Source organism: Arvicanthis niloticus, chromosome 10 (genome assembly GCF_011762505.2).
Source record: "Arvicanthis niloticus isolate mArvNil1 chromosome 10, mArvNil1.pat.X, whole genome shotgun sequence".
Taxonomy (NCBI): domain Eukaryota; kingdom Metazoa; phylum Chordata; class Mammalia; order Rodentia; family Muridae; genus Arvicanthis; species Arvicanthis niloticus.
Window position 1 is genome coordinate 47,019,565 of NC_047667.1, and position 26,452 is coordinate 47,046,016.

The 26,452-nt window shown below is 40.4% G+C and overlaps 2 protein-coding genes across 2 annotated transcripts; one reads left to right on the forward strand and one right to left on the reverse strand.

The window, feature by feature from the left end:
- The first annotated feature begins 5,958 nt into the window (after window positions 1-5,958).
- Window positions 5,959-11,118, forward strand: Mrps14 (mitochondrial ribosomal protein S14). Its single transcript, XM_034513431.2, has 3 exons — window positions 5,959-6,114; window positions 7,796-7,954; window positions 10,719-11,118. Exons 1-3 carry the CDS (start codon window positions 6,070-6,072, stop codon window positions 10,899-10,901), a joined length of 387 nt encoding a protein of 128 aa, XP_034369322.1. The 5' UTR covers window positions 5,959-6,069; the 3' UTR covers window positions 10,902-11,118.
- Window positions 11,119-13,456: 2,338 nt separating this feature from the next.
- Window positions 13,457-23,950, reverse strand: Cacybp (calcyclin binding protein). The gene is made up of 6 exons (XM_034513430.2): window positions 23,705-23,950; window positions 19,408-19,624; window positions 17,618-17,714; window positions 17,095-17,194; window positions 14,972-15,069; window positions 13,457-14,273 (listed from the first exon to the last, which is right to left on the reverse strand). The coding sequence occupies exons 1-6, from the start codon at window positions 23,723-23,725 to the stop codon at window positions 14,117-14,119; spliced, it is 690 nt and encodes a 229-aa protein (XP_034369321.1). The 5' UTR covers window positions 23,726-23,950; the 3' UTR covers window positions 13,457-14,116.
- Between the last annotated feature and the right edge of the window lie 2,502 nt (window positions 23,951-26,452).

The following is a 26,452-nucleotide window of genomic DNA, read 5'->3' on the forward strand; positions in this document are numbered from 1 at the left end:
TGTCAGAATTAGTTTGAGGCCCTGCAGAGCAATTCAGTGAGAAGCTGAGGGATTCCAGTTTGAATCAGTTAGCTTGGAGAGGAGTTTGAGACAAAACAGTTGAGTTGAACCAGCCAGCCAGAGCTCAGAAAGAACTAGAAAGGATAAGCTTACTGAGCAGTGAGCCTTGAAAACAACAATTACATCTGGGGAATAAAAATTACATTTACAAGTGTATGTGTTTGTTAATTGACTAAAATAGTATATGTAGAAATTACATACACTGGCCAATTAATAACATTGTATGGGCAAAGTGTTCCATTAAACAGGCAGGCCTTTACCATGAGCCATCACATCTTCGGAGGACAACATAAAGGCAAGAACATAGGCTGCAGCCCAGAACAAGCTGTGGGCTTAGTGAGTGACCTGACCTGTCTGCATCTTAGTTTCCTCCTCTAACACATTGGCTCTCAGCTTCCCCAATGCTGCAACCCTCTGGTTCAGTTCCTCATGCTGTGGTGACCCCCAACGATGAAATTATTTTTGTTGCTACTTCATAACTGTAATATTGCTACTATGTAGTGTCTCCATGCCCAAGACCATTGCAAACATGTGTTTCCCAATGGTTACAACCCATAGGTTGAGAACCACTGCTCTACACTGTCATCCTTACAATTTTATTCAATCTGGAGCCAATGCAACAACTAGGTCACACTTGTAATCAAATTTTAAAATATTTAACTCATGAATCTTACTGTTCACCCAAAAAGTACTTTATAGAAAAACTATGAGGTAATATAATTGTTAACAATGGAGATCCCCACATCCATCTGAAGAAATAATCTCCAACCTCATCGGAAGGGCGAAGATTTTCTTTTCAGTCTCCTTCACACACATACTTAGTTCCCATACTGATATACAATATTAATAACCATTAATATTGACTAGGTAAATGGCGGATAATGGTTCTTTTGGTTCTAATATGCCAAGACAGTAAGAACAACTGATTTTTCTACAGTCTCCCAAATGGCCAAGAAAAATTACTTATCATAAGAATTCAAATGATCCTTCTCTAGACCTCCTTACATTTCTCAAACACTAAGCAAAAAGGGAAGTACACTTGGGAGGGGATACGGTGGTCTTATGCTGTTTACAAAGCAATCTTGATTAAAGAAATCTCTGGAGTCTAGTTACATTATCTCAGAGACTTCTGTTTTAGTACCATCTCAAAATGATCAACACCCTATATGATACTAATACAACTTAAGATATTTTCATATATAGGTTAACAGCAGAATTATTTACAGTTGCCAAAAGGCAAAAGCTAATTAAGTTCCTAGTGAGAGAAGCAACATGTGGCATAACCATATATCTGAATACCATCCAGCCCTAACAAATCAATGAAGTGCTGAGATGGGCTGCAGTCTAACTGAGACTTGAAGCCATCATGAAAGAAGCCAGTTGCACTCAGGAGACTAAAACAGGAGGGTGGCATGTTGGAGGCCACCTTCAGGTACACAGTAAAACCTGTCCCAAAACAACAAAGACAGTCACAAAAGGACAAACATTGGGTGATTTATATCAGGTTCTTAAAGTACTCAAAATTATGAAGCAAATGGTGGTAGTCAGAGGCTGGGGAAGGGGGAAAATGGGAGGTCACTGTCTGGTACAACTTCCTTTATGGAAAATGGAGGATGAAATTTCAGCAAGTCTGAGGCCAGTCCAGGCTACACAAGACTGTCTCAAAGAATGAAAACAAACACAAATTCCAGATTTACCTCCCAATGTTTTGAAAGCTCAAAAGTACAATATAAAGGGGCCTGATTTTGACAAGGGCCTTCTTTTCTATTTTTCTTCTTTTATGTGGATGGGTGATTTGCCTGCATGTCTCTCTGTTCACCGTGTGCATGCAGTGCCCACAGAGACCAGAAGAGAGGGTAGGTAAATGGGAAGAAAGTGAATGGTAGGAACAATTGCAAAATAATATGAGGGTAGCTTGTGCCTCTGACCTGTATACATAAAATGGCTCTGATGGACAATTTTGTTATGTGTTGAAGTTTAACCCACACTGCAACAAAGAGGTTGGACTTTAAGAGGTGATTAGATCAAGTTCTAATGTATTAATGTCACAGGATGGAGTAGGCTTGTTATCTTGAAAATAGGTTTGTAGCCAGGCAGTGGTGGCGCACGCCTTTAATCCCAGCACTTGGGAGGCAGAGGCAGTTGGATTTCTGAGTTCAAGGCCAGCCTGGTCTACAGAGTGAGTGCCAGAACAGCCAGGGTTATACAGAGAAACCCTGTCTTGAAAAACAAACAACAACAAAGAAAGTAGGTTTGTTTTTGGGTGAGTCTGGATCTTCTGTCTTTCACTCATTCTCTTATTGTAATGATGATGCAGCAAGAAGTTCCTCACACAGGGCTAGAGAGATGCCCCCAGGGTTAATTAGGATGGCTTGTCTTCCAAAGTACCTGAAATCAAATCCCAGTAGCCCTCACGTGATGGCTTATGAGGGTCTGCACCTCCAGTTCCAGAGGACCTGACATCCCCTTGGGCTTCTCTGGACTGCAATTGAATTTGTTGTTTTTGACACAGAGCCTCATGGAAGTCTAGGCTAGCAGACTTTGGGTAACTTTGAACTTTTGGCCCTCCTACCTTCCTCTCCTGGGTCTGAGATGACAGGCATGAGCCACTATGCCCAGTTTCTGCAGTGTTGGGGATCTAGTTGGGATTGCTCATATTAGGCATGCTCTCTACTAAGCTACATTCCTAGCCCATATCTTTGTTCTTTATAAATTACCCAACCTTATATATCCTATTATAGAAGTAAAAAACGGAGTATAACATTATGTATATTTTACTCTACTTTAAAGGTGCTCTCTGGAGTTTTGGGTGAAGGAATGGAATTTCCTGGGGAGTAGAAGGGCATCAAGCTCTGTGTCTCTTCTATATCTTGTTTTATACATGTCTTTCATCTTTTTGTCTATCTTTATTCTTTATTCCAAAAACTTGTAAGTCATGAATATTTACCCTACCAGGCCTGAGGGCACGAGATCCTGGGATACTTTTTCATTTGCCACCAATTAGACATTGTCTTTTGTTGTTTGCTTATGTTTTTGTTATTTTATGACAGGGTCTCATTGTAGCCCATGCTGGCTTTGAACTCGCTGTGTACCCAAGGCTAGTCTTGAACTTCCAACCCTCCCAAGTGCTGGGATTACAGGCATGCACTACCATCACCTTAATTTATCATTTTCAACAAAGCAAAAGATCAGATCTACCAGACTCCAAGGGCTTGAAGTCTTTCTGGCCGTGGTCCTACATCCAGCTCTAAATACATAGTTTTCCTGACTTCTTATGACACACATGGAGATGGGGTCCTGGCCATGTTCCTTGCCATACTCTAATGAAGGATGGAAACATAGCCCACCAGAGGAAATTTGTTTTCAAAACTAGTGTTACACAAAGAAAGCTAATAAAGGTGCCATGATAGCAGCTGGAGGACTCGGCAAGCTGTCTTCACAAGGCTGCAGCACACACGGGTGTCCAGGAAGGTATTCATTCAGTAAGACTATAGCAATGGTATGTAGTGCCAGCTCCAGACAAAGTTTTTAGGTGGGATAGGAGATGGAGTTGCTGGAGAACAATATTGATAGGCACCTGTCTCAAGAAATACTTTGATCTCTAAATAATCTTTAAGGAAGAAGCAGAAAAACTTGGGGGGGGGGGAGCAGTTTTATCTTGAAGGCTGTTCATCGTGTTTAGCAGCATATGCTATCTTCTTGTGCATGGAAGATCACTATGGAGAAGACTCCAAATAAAGTCTCTCAGTACATTCAAGAACAGAGGCAGAAAGTGTGCTCTCCCCAAGGCCTCCCCCTGACAGACTTCAAGACATTGTATCTCAGCTACTCTCCAAATTACTAAAAGGCTATTCTCCACATGATGGGTGTATTATTGTCTGTGGTTTTGCTGATGAGTCTCCCAGTTTTCAATGAATTGTCAGTTTTACCATTTAAAAAAACCCAAACGAACAAACAAACAAAACTTAAAATTTACTTCTATTTATTTTCTCAAACTGAAAGCTCACTGAAAAAATATATAATGCATACTTTTACTTGTTTTACTATTAAACTTACTGCTAGTTAAAGCACTATTTAGTGCAATTTCCAGTTATTTTCTTTGGAGAGTTCTCAGTGTGGTGAATTACCTTGGCTCATTAGAAAGATGTGGTCTGTGTTACTTGCTCATTATACAAGTAAGTAGACCCAGTAAATGGGTTCTTAGCCATCAAAGACAAGCATGTCCCTACTCTTCTTGAATGTAAAATAAGCAAGTGTCAGAAACATTTTAACTATAGTTTTGCTATAAATATATATAATTTAAGAGAAAATTATGGTAAGGATAACCTTGTATGTTGCTAACTTTTAACCACACAAACTATGATGCACAGACTACACACAGCATACTAAGTACACAGCATCTTAGGACTGGTTTGTAAGGTTCTGACTTCCATGTTAAATTTGCAAGTTCCAGTCACTTTTCTAATTCTTTTATCTGGGTGTTCTTAGTTTTGAATTTCTCATGCCCTTCATTCTTAGGGGTTTGACAGCATTATATATGGGACAAAAATAAAAAATGTATTATGGAAAAATGAGGTAAGTTTAACTTTTGCCAGGCATAATGGCACATACATACCTTTAATCCCAAGGCACTTGGGAGGCAAAAACAAGGAGATCTCTGAGTTCCAGGCTAGTCTGGTCTACAAATCAAGTTCCAGGACAGCCAGTACTGTTACACCGAGAAACCCTGTCTTGGAACAAAACAAAACAAAACAAAACTTTAACTGTCAGAGATATTGTAAATGGGCACACTGAATTTAACTTTCTGACTTTTTTTTTCTGGGCCTTTTAGGAATTCAACTCATGGGTCTGTGCAATAGTTTAATTGTATAAAACTCATCTCTTACTCCATAGCCTATAAGTATATCTTTATGACTTCCAAGGCCCTTCCGAAAGCTTAGCTTTGCTGAAATAGTAACGCATTAGCGAAACTCTTCCTTGTTTGTAATTGAAAAGAAATATTTTTTCATATATTTCCCCTCCCTCATCTCCTCCCAGAAATCCTCCCTATCCATCTAATCCCAGATGAAAACAAACAGACACCTTAAAACAACAGAAAACATAATGAAAGTGTTTACCATGTACCCATATTCTGAGATCACTATAGATGATGCCCAATTGTGTTTTTGTGTGGCGTGGGGTGTGGGGAGTGGGCGTGGGTTTTAACAAGGGTTTGAGGCAGGTACCTGCCTGATGCTGCTTGCTAGTCTGGAACTTTTTAGATCTTAGTATGATGGCAGGGACTCCTGGCTGTCTTATCCTGCCATACGGTTTCAGTCAGACTTTCCCTAGCCCATTAGAAATATTCAATAAGTCGAAACTCTTATTAAAGACTCTCCTTCTTCCTGGGAGGTTCCTGTGTAAATAGCCCAATGGGCTGTTCCTAGGAAGATAACAGGAAAGTGCCCTAGACGGTTAACAGCAGGTTTTAAATGGCACATGCACACATCCAACACACAATGACAAAACAGTAAAACTTATACAACCTTAATACAGATATGATACAATATAATAAAATTAATATAATATAGTAAATATAATATGATATAATATATATTAAAACCCTTGACACGCAAGCAGAATCTCTGTCAGGGCCACTATCATCATCATTACAGCAGAAATGTGACCTATGCCAGGTCTGCAGGCTGAGTGACAAATGCTGGCAAGCTTCCGCCGGGGGGCGCCAACGCGCAGAATACAGGCGCAGGTTGGGCGGGGCTGGGACAGAGGAACCGCGAGCTCCAGGACGGACCGCGCAGCCTCAGTGTTCCACTTCCGTCTAAGTGGGCGTTCCGGATAGATGGTTTGCCCAAGTGAAATACCGCGAGAGCGCAAATCCCGTACCTAACCTCTCCCTCTTTATAGGCTAAATCTTGTCCCGGGCTCGCCCTTTGAGGCACAAGCCCGGCCTCCGCACAACCTGTTTCCGGCGTGGTAACGCGGCGGTGGTTGGCTGGCTAGGCAGACAACATGGCGGCGTCCGTGCTAGGCTCGCTGCTGCGGACCTTCCGGCAGGTCAGGCCCCTGCCTTTCTCGCCAGCCCACCTCTTCCCTGAATTCCGTGTGCTGTGGGTCTCTCGTAACCCTGTCGCCTGCAGTGCGCACGGAGGACCAATCCCAAGGCTCCCTCTTTCTGCTTTCCCGTTCTGGCTAGGTTAGGAGAGCCCTAAGCAGCAGTCGAGGGTTTGGGGTTCAGATATGGATCCGTGATTTGAAAGCTGCGAGAATGACTCCAGTTTATAAGGAGAAGAAAGGGCAGTCTGATGATTGAGACCTCAGAGGCTCCGATTGTGCAAGGAGACTGAAGGGAACTACCTGTCATCTCGTGGTGACTTGGAAGCACGCAGTGACAGAATTTCGAATAGAGAGCAAGCCACTCTGCTAAAAATGAAGGATTAATTAAAGGAAGGGCTGGGAATTGGCTGTAGAGTTGAGGAATGGGAGTGTTATTCGGACAGAAACTGGGAAGAGTAGCAGAGGAAGTTGGAGTAGTCTTAGTTTTGCTGGGGAGGGGTATCAACCTGGGTTGTTTTTTCTTTACATCACATCTGTATATTAGCGGGAAAGGTCCACTAGAGTGGGGAACACTGATGATAGAGAACAGGGAAGACTCGGCAGAGATCTGCCTTTTTTGAAAGGAACATGATGATACAGACTCCTGTGTATGAAGTTTGACTCTAGGAATGTGGTTAGGTCACGAATAGCAGTTTTGTCTAGTAGAAATGTAATGTAAACCACAAGGGTGATTTATATTTTTTTTTCTAGTATTTACATTTAAGTTTAAAAGTAGATGCAGTTAATTTTGATAGATAATTTTAGTCAGGTATATCCATATCCTAAGAAGTCAAAATTAAAATGACATGTGACATTCATATTCTTCTATTGGAAGCAGGTTTCAAAGTCTTATGTATCTGACGCTTAAAATATATCGCAGTTGGGATGGTAACTTTTGCAGTTGTACCCAAAACAAAGTTGTTTGCTATTTGAAGTTTTAAGCAAGTTAATGCCAAGAATTATGTCCCCACTTGTACTGCTTACAGTTCCAGTATCTACTAGCCATATCCATATATCCATGGTTCCTGGCCACTGTAATGGACAGAGGTGTCATATAACCAATGGGAGGGTATAGAGGAATACAAAAACTACTGAGGGGGCGGAGGTATGGTAGTGGGAGTTTGGAAATCCTCTTCAGATTGCTTCTAATTTTATAACTAAGGGACATTGAAGTCATCAGAACCTGAGGGTGTGGGAGCAGGTAACAAAAACTTAAGAGGAACACTCCTGCAAATTGTCCTCTGATTTCCACAAGAGTCGTAGTATGCACATGCACACACAAATAAATGTAATAAGTTAGTTCTTAAGAATATTAAATCTTCCCCTGGTGAGATGGCTCAGTGGGTAAAATGCTTACCACCATGCCTGTCCAGTTTAATCCTAAGGACGCATGTGATAGAGGAGTAGCTGGCTCACAGAAACGTTGTCCTCTCCACCTTCCACACACATGCCTGTACACACATGCAGAACTGATTCACTAAAGTTGTCCTCTGACCTCCACACATGCACCATACACAAGCACACATACATGTGCACGCATACATGCCAAATATAATTTAAAATTTCTTCACTGCTGAAAGTCATAACTAGTGACTGAAAGAAGTTTGTAGGATTGGAAAAACACTTGTCTCTCTGTTTTTAGGCAGTTCCTCAGTCAGCATCAGGCCAAGTTCGAGGTTACTATGTAGACTGGAGAATGTTGCGTGACGTGAAGAGAAGAAAAATGGCTTATGAGTATGCAGATGAGAGACTTCGGATCAATTCACTCAGAAAGAATACCATTTTGCCAAAAGACCTTCAGGTTAGCCAGTTGAGTCCCTTTTTCTCACAAAATCATTAACTATCCTCATATTCTTTTTAATGCTGTTTTACTGCAACTTCTTAATGTAATTTCTAGAGAATAAGATCAAATATTCAAGTCAACATAAATAGCCTTAAAACTGACTTTGGTAAGTTTAGGATAAAGGACAACTAGTCAATCTTTCCTGGCTCTTCAGCTGTTTCATTATACAGTCCCTAGAAAGTGAGTGGTGACCACATAGAAACTGACAAGGATTTTGACCCAAAATCTCCTCAGTGTCACCCTAGTCTTAGAACCCTCATGGAGGTATTGCTGATGCATGGGCTGTGTGCCAAATACATGGATGTGTGGTCCATCCTCCAATCTGCCCCCTGAACTCCTTTGCCCCCTCCATGGTTAGGTTGTCTTTCATTTAGCCTTCCTTTCTTGCCATGTACTTCTGGTTGAATAAAAGGGTGTCAAGCCTGTTTGGCTTCCTGAGGCATAAGGCGTTATATTTAAGTGGTGACAGAATACCTATACAGAAGGGGATTGTAGGAAATTTAAACTCAAGGCTACTTACCTTACCAAAAGTCCATATAAAAAACATTTGTACAAGTTGGAAGGATAATTTTGTTTTTTGTTTGTTTGTTCTTCAAGACAGAGTTTCTGTACAGCTCTGGCTGTCCTGGAACTTGGTCTGCATACCTCAGAATCAAAGATGCCCCTGCCCCTGCTTCCTGAGTGCTAGGATTAAATGTATGCATTACCACTGTTTGGCTACAGTATCTTCTTTTAAATTTCATCTGGTTTTAACTAAATGAGCAGAAAACTGAGTTGTTCCTAGGACCTCTTTCTTGTGGCTTTTACCACAATGGGGTACACTTCTTTCACTTACTAGGAGAAGAGCACTCAGCTCAAGACATTGTTGATCGTCAAAGCAGAAAGTAGAATGGTGGCTGCCAGGAGCTGGGAGTCCGTAAGGGTCAAGCTCAGTTGGTCAAACAGGCACACAGATGAGGTTATAAGGTGAAGAAATGATATGCTAAAATATAGAGTAGTAGTCATCAATGGTACATTATTTGTTTGATATTTGTTAAGAATAGAAAGATGATTATGTGTCAGTATTTAATTAAATATATACAAATTTTAATTGTCAATTAAGCCAGAGGGTAAATGAGTGGTTTATGAAGAACATCTCCCTATATACACCAGAAGAAATGCCTCTAGTATCAGCACCAGCACAGCAGTGGGGATAATGAGCTATCTAAACTACCAGGGCTGTCTAATGCTTACTAGTTAAATTTATGTCCAGTTCCAGGCTTTCCCAATATTCCCTTTTGTGAACTAAGTGCTTTCTTTTCTGCTTTCATTTTCCTGTTTCTCAGTTTTTGAGGACAAGGAAGTGCATAGATAAGTCTGCACATTTCTTCTATAGTACTTAGTATTTGTTCATTGATCTCATTGTGTTTTATGCAATTCCCCACATATTTCAATTATCAACAAATGCATAAGCTTTTAGATCAGTATATTTGCATATGCAATCATTTATTAACTTAGTGGTTTTTCTAGGTATTGCAATTTTTGTCTTTTTAAATGTTAGTGCACTTTTTTGTGTGTCTCCTACACTCTATCAAAGGTCACTGGTGTACCAACACATCTGGTAAGTTTTTACTGACAATCTGACTTACCAGTTTCATAGACATTACTTGTACAAGATACATGGACATTGCAAATATTTCTCTTTAACATATACCTTGTCTGGCCACCCTCCTTTATCTCTGCAGTAGTCAGAATCTTCATCATAAGGTTTTAAGGATCTTGGTGAGCAAACTTTTTACTAGTCTCAAGCCATGGTCTTTCCTAAGTATCATCAACTCAGATGCTCAAAGCTTTTGTCCTTCAAAAATTATGTGTGTCTGTTATGGGGCAACAAATGCATTCATGTATTTTTTTTTTGTAAATGACCTAAACATGGATGTACAGAGTAGCATTATTCACAACTCAAAACAGAACCTACTGTGATCAGTCATCTCCGATGGCAAAATGAGCCAAATTCAAGCAATGTTAAAGTCTATGACAGAAAGGGGAGGGGGAGGAGAAAGAAACAAGAGAACGAGAGCTAAAATGTCTGGATTATGTCGTGAAGAGCCTCTGGGGAAGAGGAAGACCAGGCCCTGAGCTTAAAAGTTCAGGTAAGGACTGAAGGATGCTGGTAGAGCCTGGAGGATAGATCTGCTTTGGTATGTTAAATAGTCACCTCAGCTGCAGGTCTGAACCCAACACTCAGAACTTTACCACCTACAGAATACATAAAAGAATTCCTACATACTCAAACTAGCATCAAGGAGACTGAGGATATTAATGACATTTGGAACAGTGTAGGTGGTCTAACAAGCATACTGTAGAATAAAAAACCAAACAAATACAATATATTATATGGACATATAACATACAGTTTGCAACAGGAAAAATGTGTACTTATGGTATTAGTGTACATATTAGCGGTTAGCCAGTTCCCTTAGAAGGGAGGCATTATCAGCCTTGGGTGCTGTTGTTATTTTATAATTCAGTGATGGCTATACAGTATATGCTGTTTATAGAAATACACTGAACTTTGTTATTATTTGTGGATTATGGTTATTTTAATCTTTAAAATCACATTGAAAAAACATGAGACATTTCTGGTTTGTTTCTACCATATCGGAGGTTCTCTGGCTGAGATTCTAGCCCATTCTTCCTTTCCTTTAGGCTCTGAGTTACGACCTGTTATAATTTTCCCTAGGAAATGGCTGGTGATGAAATTGCTGCCCTTCCACGGGATAGTTGTCCTGTTAGAATCAGAAATCGGTGTGTTATGACATCTCGCCCACGTGGTGTTAAGCGTCGCTGGAGACTTAGTCGCATTGTTTTCCGCCACTTAGCTGACCACGGCCTACTTTCTGGAGTCCAGCGAGCAATATGGTAAAACAGTTTCAGAACCTGCCCAGAAGCCAACCCTGACAAGAGACTTAAGACCAAACCCTAGATCTTTTAAGGGTCTAGTATATTTAGTCTACTTGACCCTGAGTTAAATTACTTTTAGATTTTAAATAAATGTGGCTGTCATTGAATTGTCTTTTAACTTTAAAGCATATTACTCCCACACATGGTATAAGAGTGAAATAAAAATATTTTCTGTGAAAGTATGGTGTTTTCCTTCAAGTTTGATGTTTAATAGTGAAATAATATATATTTTTAGAGTGATTAATTCACAGGCTGCTTTTCTATGTTGTATCCCTGGGCTAGTTTCTCTGGTCTGCAGTTACTGTCACTTTTTGGATAACAAGAGACAGACAAAATATTCTAAATTATATCTAGGGTCAACTTTATGTGACAGGGAATAGAAGAACTGCTAAATAGTTGTTTTCATCTTTTAAAAATTGTCATTAATGCATATCAGTGTTTTATATGTAAACCTGTGCTCCATGTGGGTGCCTGGCACTCGAGGCCAGGGGAAGGCACTGAATTACAAACAGTTGGGAGCTAGCAACATTTAAAGCTACCTGTTGCCTAGTGGCTTAGACAGTTCAGTGATGATTGTTGTGCAAGATCTGTTTTTACTAATTCTATCTTTGCTGCATCTCTTGGGTTTTTGTTTTGTTATTTTGTTTTTTACTTTCCCTATCAACAATTACTAAAATATATTTCTTTGACATAAGTTTATAATAAATTTTCGGAGTAAACAAGTTGCTATACTACCAAAAATGGAAACTAATCATTCTTCATTCCTGTGAACTTTGACATTTTCATGTGTTTGGTGCTTTAGTCCACTCTGCCCATCCTTACCTGTGATTACTGTCCTATTACCAGTGCAAGTCCCTTGACATCTATAGCCTCTGAACAAGGTTATTCACTATGTTCTTGCTTACTGGTATAAGAGCCAGTATATTCCTGATTCAGACACCTGTCTTTAGGGCTCCTTTAGTAGGAAATGTTTAGAGGCTCATAACCAATTATAATTCAATTCCCTGGGAAATCCAAAAACCTCTGGTAGCTTCCAGCAATTACAATGGCATGTAAATACCCACACATGTATACAACTCAAAATTAAAAAAAAAAAAAAAAAAAAAAAACTTTAAAAAAGCAATGCAGTATCACCAACTTGTTTACTTTAATCATAATATATAAAAATTGCAATATACTAATTGTGGCACAAAATTATTTAAATTCATCTAATGGACAAATGACAATATTCTAAAGATACTTGAACAACTTATACTAAATTCAATATGCAAACAAAGCAACTATTGCTTAGTTCTCTTCCCAAAATGCATATTGAAATTTAATGCTCAGTCCATGGTATTAGGTGGGGCCATAGCTTCACCTTCATGAGTGAGACCAATACACTGGGAGCTCCTGGAAGACTTTCATTCTTGCATCCTCTGCCAAAGCCCTTATTTACCACTAAATAGACTGGCCCTTTGATCTGACCTACTAGACTCCAGAATAGTAAGATATGTCTCTACTATTTCTGTAAATTACATAGCAGAAGTGAACCAAGTTAGGCTTTTTTTCCCCCAATTTCAGTGCTTTCAATTATGTTAAAATTTCAGTGGTTCTGAGGTCAAAATTGTCTATTTCTGCCATGATGTACCATAATATAGTCCTGTTAATATTTGCTATTTACTTATTTATTATTTATTTATTTAGTATATAGGAGTCTCCTGCATGTATGCTTGAAGGCCAGAAGAGGGCACCAGATCTCATTAAAGATGGTCATGAGCCACCATGTGGTTGCTGGGGATTGAACTCAGGACCTCTGGAAGAACAGTCAGTGCTCTTAACCTCTGAACCCCTATTTGCTCTTCACTGCATATCATCCCCAGTTTTTTTTGTTCTATGCATCTACTTTTCATAACCTAGACATGTAATTTAATATACATGTTCTTAAAAATTACCAGAGGCTACACCTGAAGAAAATGTCATCTTCCCCAACTCCTACTTTTTTTCTGTGAACAATTTATTTATAGTTATTGGCAACCTCTCAGTATATCATCAGGTTTTGGTTATGTGTAGTTTTTTACAATGTATTTTCCTTTTACATTTTAAATCAAGACTTCTTCCCCTTCCCTAGGTCATAATGGAATTCCATCTCTTCTAGTGCTTCTATAACTTTATTTTTTACATAGAGATCTTGATGCTGTAAATGTTGAACATATGGCTGTTTTAAGTTATTCTGATAACATTAATGATTCATTTCTCTATAATAATATTCTAACTCTCCTAATACACACCCTAATGTGTTTCACCAGTTTATTTCACAGTTCAATACAGTTTTAGAAGCATTATACTTCCAGCCACCCTTTCTACACATTAGTTTTAAGTTCTGACTTTTACCTAAGTCTGGTAGTTGTTGTTTTCTAGGCATCTAATTGCTTTCTTTTTGATGGTGAGCTGAGTCATTGCTCCAGCCCTCTTACTGCTTTCTGAAACTTACTGAAGTGTAATAACAAAGAATACACTCAAAACAGATTGCAAAACTTATCTTTTAAGTAAAACTCCAACTTTATTGAACAAAGGAATAAAGGGGGTTTTCAAGTTTTCGCATCATGGTTATTTTTTAAGCCATCTGATCCATGACAATACTTACCAACATAAGATGTCTGTCTATTTTTGTCATTTGTATTTTAATTTTATATTCATAAATATACTTAAATCAATTAGTACATAGTAACACATGGCTCACATGTTGCTTAAGCTGGTAATAATGGATAACAGCTCTATAGTAACTTGCAGGTTCATGTACAAATTTGAATTTTATGCAAAAATTTTGCTTTTATTTTTTACAATACTAATGTCAGTTACAGATAGACAAGACTTTTGTTTTCTATCTCCCAGCCAGAACAAAAATCTGTGATACAACATTTTCATTATGTAAGACTTCCTTTTTACATTTCAGTAAGAATGCCATATAACCTTTTCTGAAACAAAATGTCTGGGTGCTAATGAAGGAAAAAGTTAGTAAGCTTATTTATTTAAATCAAATCCTCCAGTAGGAAATGGAGAGTCTTTACTTAGGAGGCCGTGTAAATAGTTATCTGTCAAAACTACAGACCCACATGAACAAATATGTGTAGTTCAACAACATTCCCTTACTGGAAACATGAGCATTCCACATCACAGGTCCCATAAGGACTTTCCTCAAAATTCTGTGTCTTCTCTGGCTTGCTTCTCTCTGGACTCCACCCATGCTTTATTAATGGTTCGCTTCATGTCATCATCTCCGTCTTCATAAATTTTCTTTAGAACATTCATTAATCCCTCACTAGGATCTGCCTCTGTGTCATAGGAAGGCTTTCTGTGAAAAAGAAAACAGGATACATTAAAAAACTGAAGCATGGAAAGAGATTCTTAGATTATTAACTGGTAGGAAGCTGAGGAGCAGAGAGAAGGGATGTTAGAGTATACAACCAAAATAGTAAGCCTAGGTTTATCCTGGTAAAACTACATACTCACATGAACACAGTACACAAAGGAGAACACCAGATAGCAAGGACTGACACGAGACAGTGAGATTTCCAGAGAAAACCTCTAGAATCCCTAGAGCAGGGCTATTTGAGAACAGGCCATAGTTATCTACAGATGTACCAATATGTACAGGAATAAAAACAATGCCAAAAACCAAGCTATAACATCTTAAACTGCCCCTGCCCTCTTCTAATAGGTTCTAACAGGCTGAGCACAGTAGTGCTTACTTTAATCCCAGAAGCACTCAAGAGGCAGAGGTAGGTGGATCTCCAGGAGTTCAAAGCCACTTTGGCAAGTTCTAGGACAGCCAGAACTACCACGGGGACGGGGGCTGGGGGGACACGGATGGATGGATGGACACACACACACACTCACTCACTCTCTCTCTTACGGAGACAGACACTGATTCTCTGTTTCCATCTTTAAGAGGTTGGCCCAAGACCTCAGGAAGTAAGCAATTTGCTTGCACAACTGTTATCCATAAAGTAAAACCATAACCAAAGCTAAAAATAGTAAAATTAAACTCACTCTTTCTCTTTGCATTCTTTTTCCACCTGAGTTAAGTAGTCCCATCTTGTGTTTTCTGCTTTCTTTCTACACAGGATAATAACTGTATCAGTCTTGACCTGGAAGAAAAGAGGCAGATGCAATTTGTAACATAGAAATAAGCACAAGTATTTAGAATATAGTATTTACCCAACCAAGTAACTAATACATTAATATTCATTCTTGGTGTTAGTATTCCTTTTATGGATTGGCCAGAATAAAACAAGCAAACCCTTCAATGCTAAGACCATCAAGACCTACAGATAAGGTTCAGGATACGGCTCAGTTGGCAGAGTGCTTGCTCAGAATGTATAAAGCCCTGGCTTGATTCCTGCTGTCACATAAACCAGGGCGTTGTGGCACACACCTATAATCCCTGCACTTCAGAAGGAGGTACGATTATCAAGAGCTCAAGGTCATCTTTAGAGTGATGGAATACTGCCTGGGCTACCGAGACCCTATTTCAAAAGACCCTGGGCTGAACCTCCCTTAGTTTAGTAGGTAAAGCACATGTGCATGTGTTTTGGTTGGTTTTGTTTTTGTCAACTTGATACAAGCTAGATAGAGTACCTAGAAAGAGGAACCTCAACTGAGAAAATGACTACTTCCCAGACTGCCTGTGGGCAAGTCAGTAAGGCATTTGCTTTATTAATGATTACAGGGAGGGTGCAGCCCACTGGGGTAGTATAATCCTTGGGCAGGTGGTCTTGGGTTGCATAAGAAAGAAGGCTGAGCAAGCCAGAGATAAGCCAGTATGGTTCCTCCACGGCCTTTCCTTTGTTCCTGCCTTAATTTCCCTTCATGATGGACTATGATCTGGACATGTTACTTTTAGTCTGGGTATTTTATACAGCAATAAAAACTTAACAAGGACAGCATGCCATGCAAACATCCAGAACCCAAATAAAAACGCTAACTGTAGTCACAGTACTTCTATGGTGAGATGGAAGATAGCATCCCAAGAAGCCCTGTTGTGGACTGACTAGCCTGGTGAATATAGTGTCGAACCGACAAGAGACTACTCTTGTCTCTCTCAGACAGACAGGCACACATGCAGACTCTTAAAGACAGGGTTAATGGGAGGTGTGGGAAGAACTTCATGAGAAGGGCTCTGGAACAAAATGTGAACCAAGTAAAATTAAGAGCTAACAGGATGACACTGTAGACATCTGCCATAGCACAAGAACAGCTCCTAAATGTCACAGTCATGGTGTATTCAAAGGACTGGCTGAATTTTGGCGATTTAAGGAAAAATAGAAGGTAAAGTATCTGAAGGGAAAGCAAGGAAGGCAAACAACCTTCAAGTCAACAATGATCAACTTATCTGCTAGATGCCTCAGTTAGATCACTCCTTTGACTCTAAAATTAGTAAGTGAGGGTATCTGCAGTGAGACACTGGCTAATTAAGACTGCTTTTATTACAACTTTTAGGAAAATACCTAACAGGGAAAATGACATGCCTACATATCTCACATATTAAAACATCACTTTCTTAAACTAGAAAGAACAGAAGGATGGTATGAGTTTGTAAAAAGTATTAGCAACCGTTTTTTTCTAAATGAACTCATGTACTTCTGCAACTTCAACAAGCTTGGTACTTAAGAGATCCTAAATGCATCACAGATTTATATACAGTGGACCTAATACTACACTGTTAATGTCAGTACTTCCGATCTATTTATCAGTGCGCCATTTTAACTGCCACCATACAAATGGGGACAGTGAAGCTAAGAAAACATCAGGAGTCACAGTGACTGAGTGACAAAGCAGTATAACTCACTTTACATTATTTAAATCATCTCTCCTTTATTTTAAAACAACGTTCTTAGAACAATTTTCTGCAAATGAATTGGCAAATTTTCTTCAATGGGCCAAACACAAAATTATTGATTTTATACTTCATGGTCCACTGCAGTGTAGAAGCAGACATCAAAAGTACTTAAGAACAGCTGTTCCAGTAACATACCACTTACAGATCAGGCAGGGGACTGGACTGGTACCAGACATAGCAGAGAATGTTTAGTTCATCTCCAGCCTAAATCAGCCACATTCAATTTCATGAGACTTCACAATACTTTGACCAAACAAAGGAACAACTAACTTACTTTTTTTGAACTGCTTTCCACAGAGATAGGTTTCAAAAGATTGTTCACAATCATGGAGTAATTCTTCCCATTGAGGTTTTTTACCAAAAGATCAAATGACCTACAACACAACAATAAATGCATTATCTTTCTGGTTCCATGATGACAGGCACTCTATAGTTCTCACATAGTAACTGGCTTCAGTCTGGTGCAGTGGTTCTCAACCTTCCTAATATGCTTCCACCCTTTAATACAATTCCTCATGCCCACTGGACCACAACATTTTTTCACTGCTACTTCATAAATGTAATTTTACTTACTGTTATGAACTATAATGTAAATAATAAGTGACCCCGTGAAAGGATCATCTGACACTGGAGGGGTCACCACGAAAGGTTGAGAACAGGTGGTTTAGTGTGTACATTTGGTTGTTGCACTTCTTTATAGTTAATTCTAAATCTCAACAAATTTCAGAAGCCATACAGAAGACAAGATTCCCATGACTAAGGCAATGACCACTGTACTTCCAGTAACAAGAACTCACCTCTCTGTGAAGTGCACCTGCACATTCTCAGTGGGAACCTGATGAACTCCAGTTAAGGTAATGTAAATTTTCACAAACTTATCTGACTGATCCCATCCTAGCAAAACAAAAAAGATGGAACAGGAATGTCTGAAACTGCCTACAGAACAGCAAGAGAACATGGCTTATCATAAAACCCAGTTATAGGAGCTAAAAGATGGTTCAGCAGTGGCTGCTCTCCCAGAGAACCAGAGTTCAAGTCCAGCACCATAAGCATCTGTAACTCTAGTCCCAGGACAGCAGACATCCTCTTCTGGACTCTGAGAGGCATGCATGTGGTGCTCAAAGATATATGCAAATGAACACCCACCCATACACATAAATAAAATTTAAAAATAAAACTCCAGAAAATGAAAATCTAGTAATAAGACACATGGGAAAGAATAAAAGGCTAAAAGTTCTCACATGAAGGCTCAGAGGTTAAGAGCACTCACTGCTCTTCTAGAGGACCCTGGCTCAATGCCTAGCACTCACATGGCGGCAACTCCAGTTCCAGATCTGACACTCTCTCTCATATACACACACACACATGCAAGCAAAACACCAATGCACGTAAAAAATAAAAAGAAATCATTAAAAAAATTTCTCAAGATGAAGAAGCTATGTCTCAAAACAATGCTCCTAGAAACAGTGCCACTGCTGAAGCTGAACACCAGCAAGTGGGAGAATGAAGGTCAGATTCAGTTTCTATGTGCAAAGCCCATGATCTTCTTATTCATTAGAATAAAAACAATTATTAAATTTGACTCTTCTTTCTCCAAAATAATTCTCTTCCCTAATAGGGTCTGAACCCTTAGCCTTGTGAATACCAGGCTAGGCCTGTACCACTGAGTTTCAGTCTAGCACTAATCTTTCTTTTCTATTTTGAGAAAGGGTCTAAACTGCCAAAGCTGGCCTCAAACTTGTAATCTTCCTGACCAGCTAAGATTACAAGCATGTCCCACTATGCCAAGCAAATATACGAAGATTAGCTTATTTACCTGCTTTGTTAAATAATTTTGTCCTTCATCTACAACTTGACAGAGCCTGCTATGGTAGCGCACTTAAACATTTTATATACTTGTGAAGTGGAAGCAGGAGAACCAGGAGTTCAAAGTCATGATCAGTTACCCAGTGAGTTTAAGGCCAGCCTGGGCTACATATTCATAACTTGTCTCTGGGAAATTAACAATTCTCCACTAAGCTGAATACTCAACACTGTAGAATTCAATAATGATTTCTACATCTCTAAGTAGCACTTCCCCCACCCTACAAGCGACCTCAACTCTTTCAGGACAAAGTAGAATGTAAGTTTAAGATTCCAGTTACTAAGCACAGCATGGTGGTATACAACTAGGCTCCAGCTACTTGGAGGGCGTGAGCAGGAGCTCTTGAGCCCAAGTTGACTTCTGAAAACAATCTGGACAATACACAAAGATACCTGGCCTCAAAGTAAAAAGTCACAAGGCAAGAGGGTCTCAGAGTTCAAGGCCAGAATCGGCTACAGGTCAACTGTGTCTCACAAAAAAAGCAAAGCCCAAATAGCTAGATAAAAGATCCTAATTCTTCACCACAAATCTGTTAATTTGGCTCCCAATACAGTATCTAAGGCCATATACTGTTACACTATATAATAGTATCTAACCCACACCAAACGTCAACATTAAAAAAAAACCACAACCTTCACAAAAAAAAGTATATGGAACATGAATATATTATGGGGAAGTCATTTCTGCTGGTCAGAACATTAGATTCAGTGGAACAGGTCATACCATAATTACTGATTTTCACGGTGTATCCTGTTGTAAGAGGAGCAGCCACAGCAGCTGGCTTTTCATTATCAAGTTCTGGTTTCTTCTGCGACTTCTGTTGCACCTTGTTCTTTAGTTCTGTCTCAATCTTGGACTTTTCACTTGTAAGAGTATCACGGAGTCTTTTCCTAGTGGACTTTTCTAGCAATACTTTGACCTCTTCTAGGTCTTTCTGCAACTGTGTTGAAGTAGAGAGAGGTAAGTTAAAATAAATAAGGCCTGTTGCCCAATTCAACTTACTGAACTAAAAATTAAGTGCGTTTTAATTTCTTAAGAGTTGCAAACTGGTATTTCTTCTTGTTCACTGAACTGTACATAACTCTCACTTCCTTTTTGATAAAGGAAAACAATCTTAATCAATAGTAAGTCTGAATTTTGCAGTTTGGTAGGCTGTCACCTGCCTTTGTTTTAGAACACTGAAAAGGAATCTTGGGAGATTTAAAAGTAACACCAAGTCTAGGCTTCAAATACTAGAAAAACTTAAACATTATAGTAAAAGAGGTAAGAGGCCATCTGACTGGAGTCACTACAGAAACTTTACTGAGGTAACGATGGCTGTACTTTCAGTTCTCATAGATTTTCCTATCTCAGAATTTGAACTGTTAGGACAAAAAATAAAATAGGGCTGCAGAGATGACTCAGTAGTTAAGAGCACTGACTGCTTTTCCAGAGATCCTAAGTTCAATTCCTAGCAACCATATGGTGCCTCACAACCATCAGTAATGGGATCCGATGCCCTCTTCTGGTGTGTCTGAAGACAGCTACAGTGTGCTCATATACATAAAATAAATAAATAAATCTTAAAACCAAAATAAAACAGTCAGAAACAGAAAGATGGCTCAGTGGGTAAAGGTGTTTGTTGCCAATCTTGATGGTTTGAGTTCAATTTCAGGATCCAGGTGAGAGAAGAGTAAATACTCGAAAGACCATCTGATCTCCCCAAGTGCCATGATAAATAATGTAAAAAAATATTCTGCTTCTAAGAAAAAGTCTTGTACAGCAGTTGGGTTGATCTTTTGGTAGAATATGAGACCACAGAAAGGAAATCTCAGCATCCAATCCCTTATGAACATCGTCTAGGAAACTGTTCTTTGTAAATCTACTGTTTTATTGTGATGCCAATACATCATGTAAGTCCCCTACCTTTTACAGACAGATATGTAATGTGGAACTTTACTAAAGACAATGCTAGAAAATCAATGGTCCGGGGCTGGAGAGACTGTTCAGTGGTTAAGAGCCCATGCCAAAGGACAGTTTAGTTCCCAGCACCCACATCAGGAAGCTCACAAATCTTTATAATTCTACCTCCCACATATCTGATGATCTCTTCCGGCCTCCATATGCACTTCCATACATGTGGTGTATACAGGCAGACACCGAAGTCAATGGGCTTAAATATTTCCTCAATCATCCTCTGACGTAATGTTGAAAAAAAAAATGCTTAAAATTTTCTGCCTTGATAACCTATCCTGACCATAAAAACAATCATCTTACTTTATACCTTCATACTAAATAAAAGGTTTAATATTAAAAATCCTTAAGTGCTCCATTTACAACTGATAAGAGTCCATTGAGAGAGAGAGAGAGAGAGAGAGAGAGAGAGAGAGAGAGAACACCTCCCTCACCAGAGGCATATAAGGCTCAGATAATTGCAGAGTAACAAATGTTAGTATGTGGAGAAATAGTATCTTTTGTGCAATTCTTGTGGAAATGGTAGATTTTAAGAGTTAGAGGATCAAAAAGAGCTTGTTGTGAGATTGTGACTCCTAGTAATTAGAAGTTACACCCATCCAAAACTACCTCATCGACTGCCTAAACTTGAGCTGAACAAAGATGACAACAGACTATGTAGGTAACAATGGAAAAGAGAGAGAAACTGAAAGACTGCAAATGGGAGGGTTTGGAGGAAGGGGAAAATGATTTAATTATAATCTCAAGAAATAAAAGAAATAATTTTAAACTCCTTTAATGCTAGATATTAAGTAGTAAAGGAGATTATTTTTATAATAGCTCATTACTCTGTGGCCGTTATGATCTCATTTGCTGTACCTACTAATAACAGTTTATAAAAAGCTCAATAGTGAAACTCCTGTCCACGATCTCAAGGAAACTTGATTCTAAGATCCAAAACTGCACACTCATCTTTTGAATATAGAATCAAGATATTTCATTCAAAGTCTTTCAGTGGTTTCAAAATTCATGTGGATTCTAAGTATCAACATAATAAAAAATATTAAAAGTAAAGCAAGTACTTATTCCTAGAATAGAGATTTATTTAACAAAAGCTGAGAGAGTAAGAGGTTTTGCTTTTGGCTGGAATGGGAATCCTTATTTCTAGCTGACTCATGGCAGAATTCCCAGGCCCTCTTCATGGCCAGTTTTGGCTCTAATGGACTCTTCAGTAAGGTATCAATTGAAGTGACTTACAGAAGAACCATTGCCTCATTTTTGTATTCACAGCCCTGAAACCACTGACAGTTCAGGTTCTCTATCCAGACTTTAAGGTGACCTGGGTTAGATAGAACTGTTTCCTGCTCACCTTTTCTTGTTATTTTTCTTGCTTTCTTGGCATGCATTTGTTTTCTACATATAAAATGTACCTCCTTTTGAATTTGTTTCCTACTTGTTAAACAGGGGCTTAGTCTGGCCTGGTGGCACATGCCTTTAGTTCTACCACTATGGAGGTAGAGGCAGGTGTATCCCTAAGACTTAGTGAGACCTACTCCCACCCAATTGCTCAAAATGGAAGAACCCAACTTTCCTCCACAAAGACATGGAACTGGACTCCAGGTACACACATCTACAAAGATGCACAGCAAATCATAAGGTGGTACTACACACTCACTTGGATGGTATTATATGAACAAAAACCACCCAATAAAATAACAAATGTTAGTAAGTATGTGGAGAAATGGTACCTTTTGTGCAATTCTTGTGGAAATGGTAGCTTCCCTTATTATTTGGCAACTCCAGGGACTGAAAACATGCCCATAAAACATGTTTACAAGGATTCACAATGGTCAAGAAGGAGAAACAAGTATGTGCCAGCAGATGAGTCCGCATTCTATCTGTACAATGGGATATTATTCAACCACAAGAAGGAATGCTATATGGTACCTCGGGTGAACTGGAAGCATGCAAGGCTCCAACCCACCTAGATGGTGCACCTACAATGGACTTCTATTTTAGGAAATGAAAATATTCTGCAACTAGGTAATACTGATGGTTGTACAACAGAAAAAGTTGAATTATACACTTTAATATGACTGAATAAGATGAATTTTGTCTTAAAAGAAAAACGTGCCCTTATAGGCCTATCTCCAAGTTCTTTCCTTTGGAGACAATTACTATTGAACTACCACCTACCTGTGTGCACAACTGTTAAGCCACCCTCTACTCTCCCAGTGAGCACATGGTGCCCGAGGCTACTCACTTGTTACAAGATACACGGATTAATACTTTAACATAACTTCCTAGTTTTTATGTGTTAAAAGCCGATGTCTAGCTTTTCAAAGTGAGGGGGAAATTTCCGAAAAACAAATATTAACAGATAACCAACGTTTCTGTGAACACAATATATCAATCACATAAAACCCATATAGGCCAAAACCCGGTAACTCAATTACTCTTGTTATGTAGCCGAGTAAAACTTGAGGATTCAAAAAGTCAAGTCCTCCACGTTCACTTTTTCGTAATAGTACCTACAGCTAAATTTCCAATATTTTTTTTAAAAAACGTTTTTATACATAAGGATTGAGGGTGTAACGCAATGGTAGAGAGCTTGCCTAGTATGTGTAAGGCCTGTAGATCAGCCACTAGCATTGGTAAATAAAAACTAAAATCATAAGCTCTGTCCATGGCGTTTAGAAATAACACACAGAATGGAATGAATGCGGTGGCCATAGCTAGTCGTGCGGATACAGGAATTCCTTCCAACTGCCCCCGGCCCGGAGCTCATAGCTTTAGCAATGAGCTTTAATGTAAGGAAGGTTCCTGTTTCCTGGCCGGTAACCGGGAGCCGAGGAGACCTCAGGCAATGGAGAGGGGGCCGCCACCCGCGAGCCTACCACGAACCGCGCCAAAAATTGGGATCCAGACACACCCCCGACCTTCCAGCCGCGGCCGGGACACTCAGGGCCCAGGCAGGTGGCAGCGCCGAGGCCGCGGGCCCGCGACAGGGGCAGAGCTGAGGATACCAGCCCGGGGAAAGCAGCGGCCGCCGGGCGGCGCGAGCCGGTGGGTCCAAGCCGACCCCTACCTCCTCCAAAGCGGAAGCCATGCTGTGGCGCGTCAGACCCGAAGCCGGAGCTGCAGCGGTGCACCGGAGCAGACGGGAAAGGCCGAACACGCCACCCACGAGCGTCGCAGTGCTGGCAGCGAGCTACACCGACCTGGCGCGACTCGGCTGCCTGCCCTCCGCACGAGACGGCTCTGGAACCTTCGCGAGGCTCCGCCGCCCGACCGCGAGGCCCCGCCCAGCTCCGCCCCGCCGAGTCTAGTCCCGCCCCCAGGCAGGTGCCTAGCAACGCTCAATTCTCGCGAGCGATCGAATGCTCACGAAGCGTCAAGCTTCTTCCTTCCGCCCCAGCGATTGAGACGTCATTCCGCTCCGGCGTAACCTGGCTGCGCAGTCGCAGCTCGTAACCGCGGCCTGACCTAGCCCCGGAACTAACCTTCAAAGGTTTGGGGACCCAATAGGAAGTGTTTAGAGAAGGGCTGCTTCCGCCGATAAGATGCTGGGCTAGCCTGGCCGCCATCTTGTCTTCGGTAGCTATGAGGTGTTGGAAGAGAACAAAGGAGCGCCCCCGAAGGAGCACAATTACGATCAAAAAAAGGCCGGATTTGTTAAGAGAGGAAGGCTCCTGAAGAAAACACTGGCTTAGGGTTTCTGGAGACGTCCAGCGTCTAGCACCTTTGACGTGGCGCCATCTCGTAGGAATGTGGAAAGGTTGCACGGGTTATCTGACAGGCTCCTAGGCACAGTGGTAAAAAGGCGGCACGTTTTCAAGTGGCTGAAATCTTCATTCTCCCTTGCCTTTATGAACTCTTGATACCAGATTTTCCAGTGCCTTCGCTCTTTTCTAACGGTTCAATTTATTTTTAGCAGGGTTTGGATTGAGTGATCCCGCGTATAATGTGGAGAAATTCTTAGGACTTTAGTTATAGCAGCGTGGATTAGTTAAACCCCAGTGTAAAACCGCTTTTCAAATTATTCTAATTCTGACAGCATAGAGATGTCCATAACACACGGTGAAACAAGACAGAAAATAAACAGTACCCATCGGGAGGTCAAGCAGTCTGCTGTCAGCTTATGGATACCTAGGGAAGCTATCAGAATCAGCAAGTCATGGGAAATGCTGCTATACTACACTTTATATTAATGTAATTACATCAAGACATTAAAACATGAAGCATTCGTAAATTTCTCACACGAACTTGCAGAAAATGACAAGTCAGGCAGGGTGTATGTAGTGTATAGTTGCAACTTAAAGTCTTAAACTACTAGTTCCGTGGCCTATAGTGATAAAAGTGAAAACAGCCCTTTTCTGGAGTGAACAGTGACAAAAAGGTGCCACCCTTTGAGATTTGAGTATTTGAATGAAAAAGTGAAATAAAACGAGGAAGACAAGCCTACTTCTAAAGTGTGGAGATTTTTATTGTAGCTATAAAGAAGAAATCAGGCAGAGGGAAGAGTCCAGGCTGAACATGAATGGTAGACAACATAAGAGAAAGGGAAAGAGCAAGAGGTGCCTCAGACCTCTAAGGGTCCATGGTTCACCTGAGAATGATACCCTAGACTCAAATAGTATATAAACGTAAAGAGTGTTTTATTCTGCAGAAGTCAAGCAGGGATGACCTTTATCTTACCCCATCTCTAGGGGCATGGAGGCTAGAAACCATTGCAGAGGAAGTCTGGAAATTGCTGCTGACCCATTGTCCTTGCCTCAGGCCAGGTGGTGGGGCAGCTTCTGAAGACTGGACTTGTCTAGTCTTGAACTGCCATTTTGAATCCTGTCATGGAGTCAGCCTATCCTCAGACCAAGAGAGGCTGACTTGGATAAGAGACCTATGTAGCAAAAACAGTTGAGTTATATAGAGATTGAAGGGACTGGTTTGGGCCCAAGACCAAAGTCTCAACACAAAGATTTATTTGCCCTAGTGGGACAAACAACAGATAGAGGCCTAGGGAGAAGCAGAAAGGAGCAAGGGAGAGAGGGAAGGGCGATTGGTCCTGGAGGGACAAAGGACTGTCTCTGGGTAAGAGGAAACAGACCTGGCCCTTAGGCAAATGGCAGTTTATAAAGGTAAAAACTCCTGTTATAATGAGTTGTTTCATTTTGATTGATCATGTTAATTAAGGTAGCCAAAAGGGGGCTTTTGGTTGCTGGACTTTGGTAGTCCAAAGTACTTTGGTACTTTGAAAGCTGGATTTTGGTAGTCAGCCTCAGGAAATGTTTAAAAGGGAAAAGACCTTGGTGGCTGACTTTAAGAATGTAATCTAGCTGGGTGGTTGTGGCGCATGCCTTTAATCCCAGCACTTGGGAGGCAGAGGCAGGAGGATTTCTGAGTTCGAGGCCAGCCTGGTCTACAAAGTGAGTTCCAGGACAGCCCGGGCTATACAGAGAAACCCTGTCTTGAAACACCAAAATAATAATAATAATAATAAAAATGTAATCTAAAGGTTTTTTTTGGGGGGGGGGCGCAGAAGGTATAGGGGAGAAGAGCAAGGCCTGCAAGAGCCACGCGTGCCATGCTCACGCTGCCTAGAGCCCCTTTAGGGATCAAACTGGAAGAAGGGAAACAGAAGCCCAGACCCAGGAAGGGAGAGGTTTAGTGTAGAGGGTTGGGTGAAGAGTACTGGAAAGACTGATTCACAGATACTGAGTGAGACCTAAATTTCTTAGAGACCTAACAGTATTGTTTTTTGACTTGGGTACAGATTACAATGGTATGAGCTGTAAATATAGCATTTGTGTGGTTTGGTAGTTTATACCTAAGGCCTAGG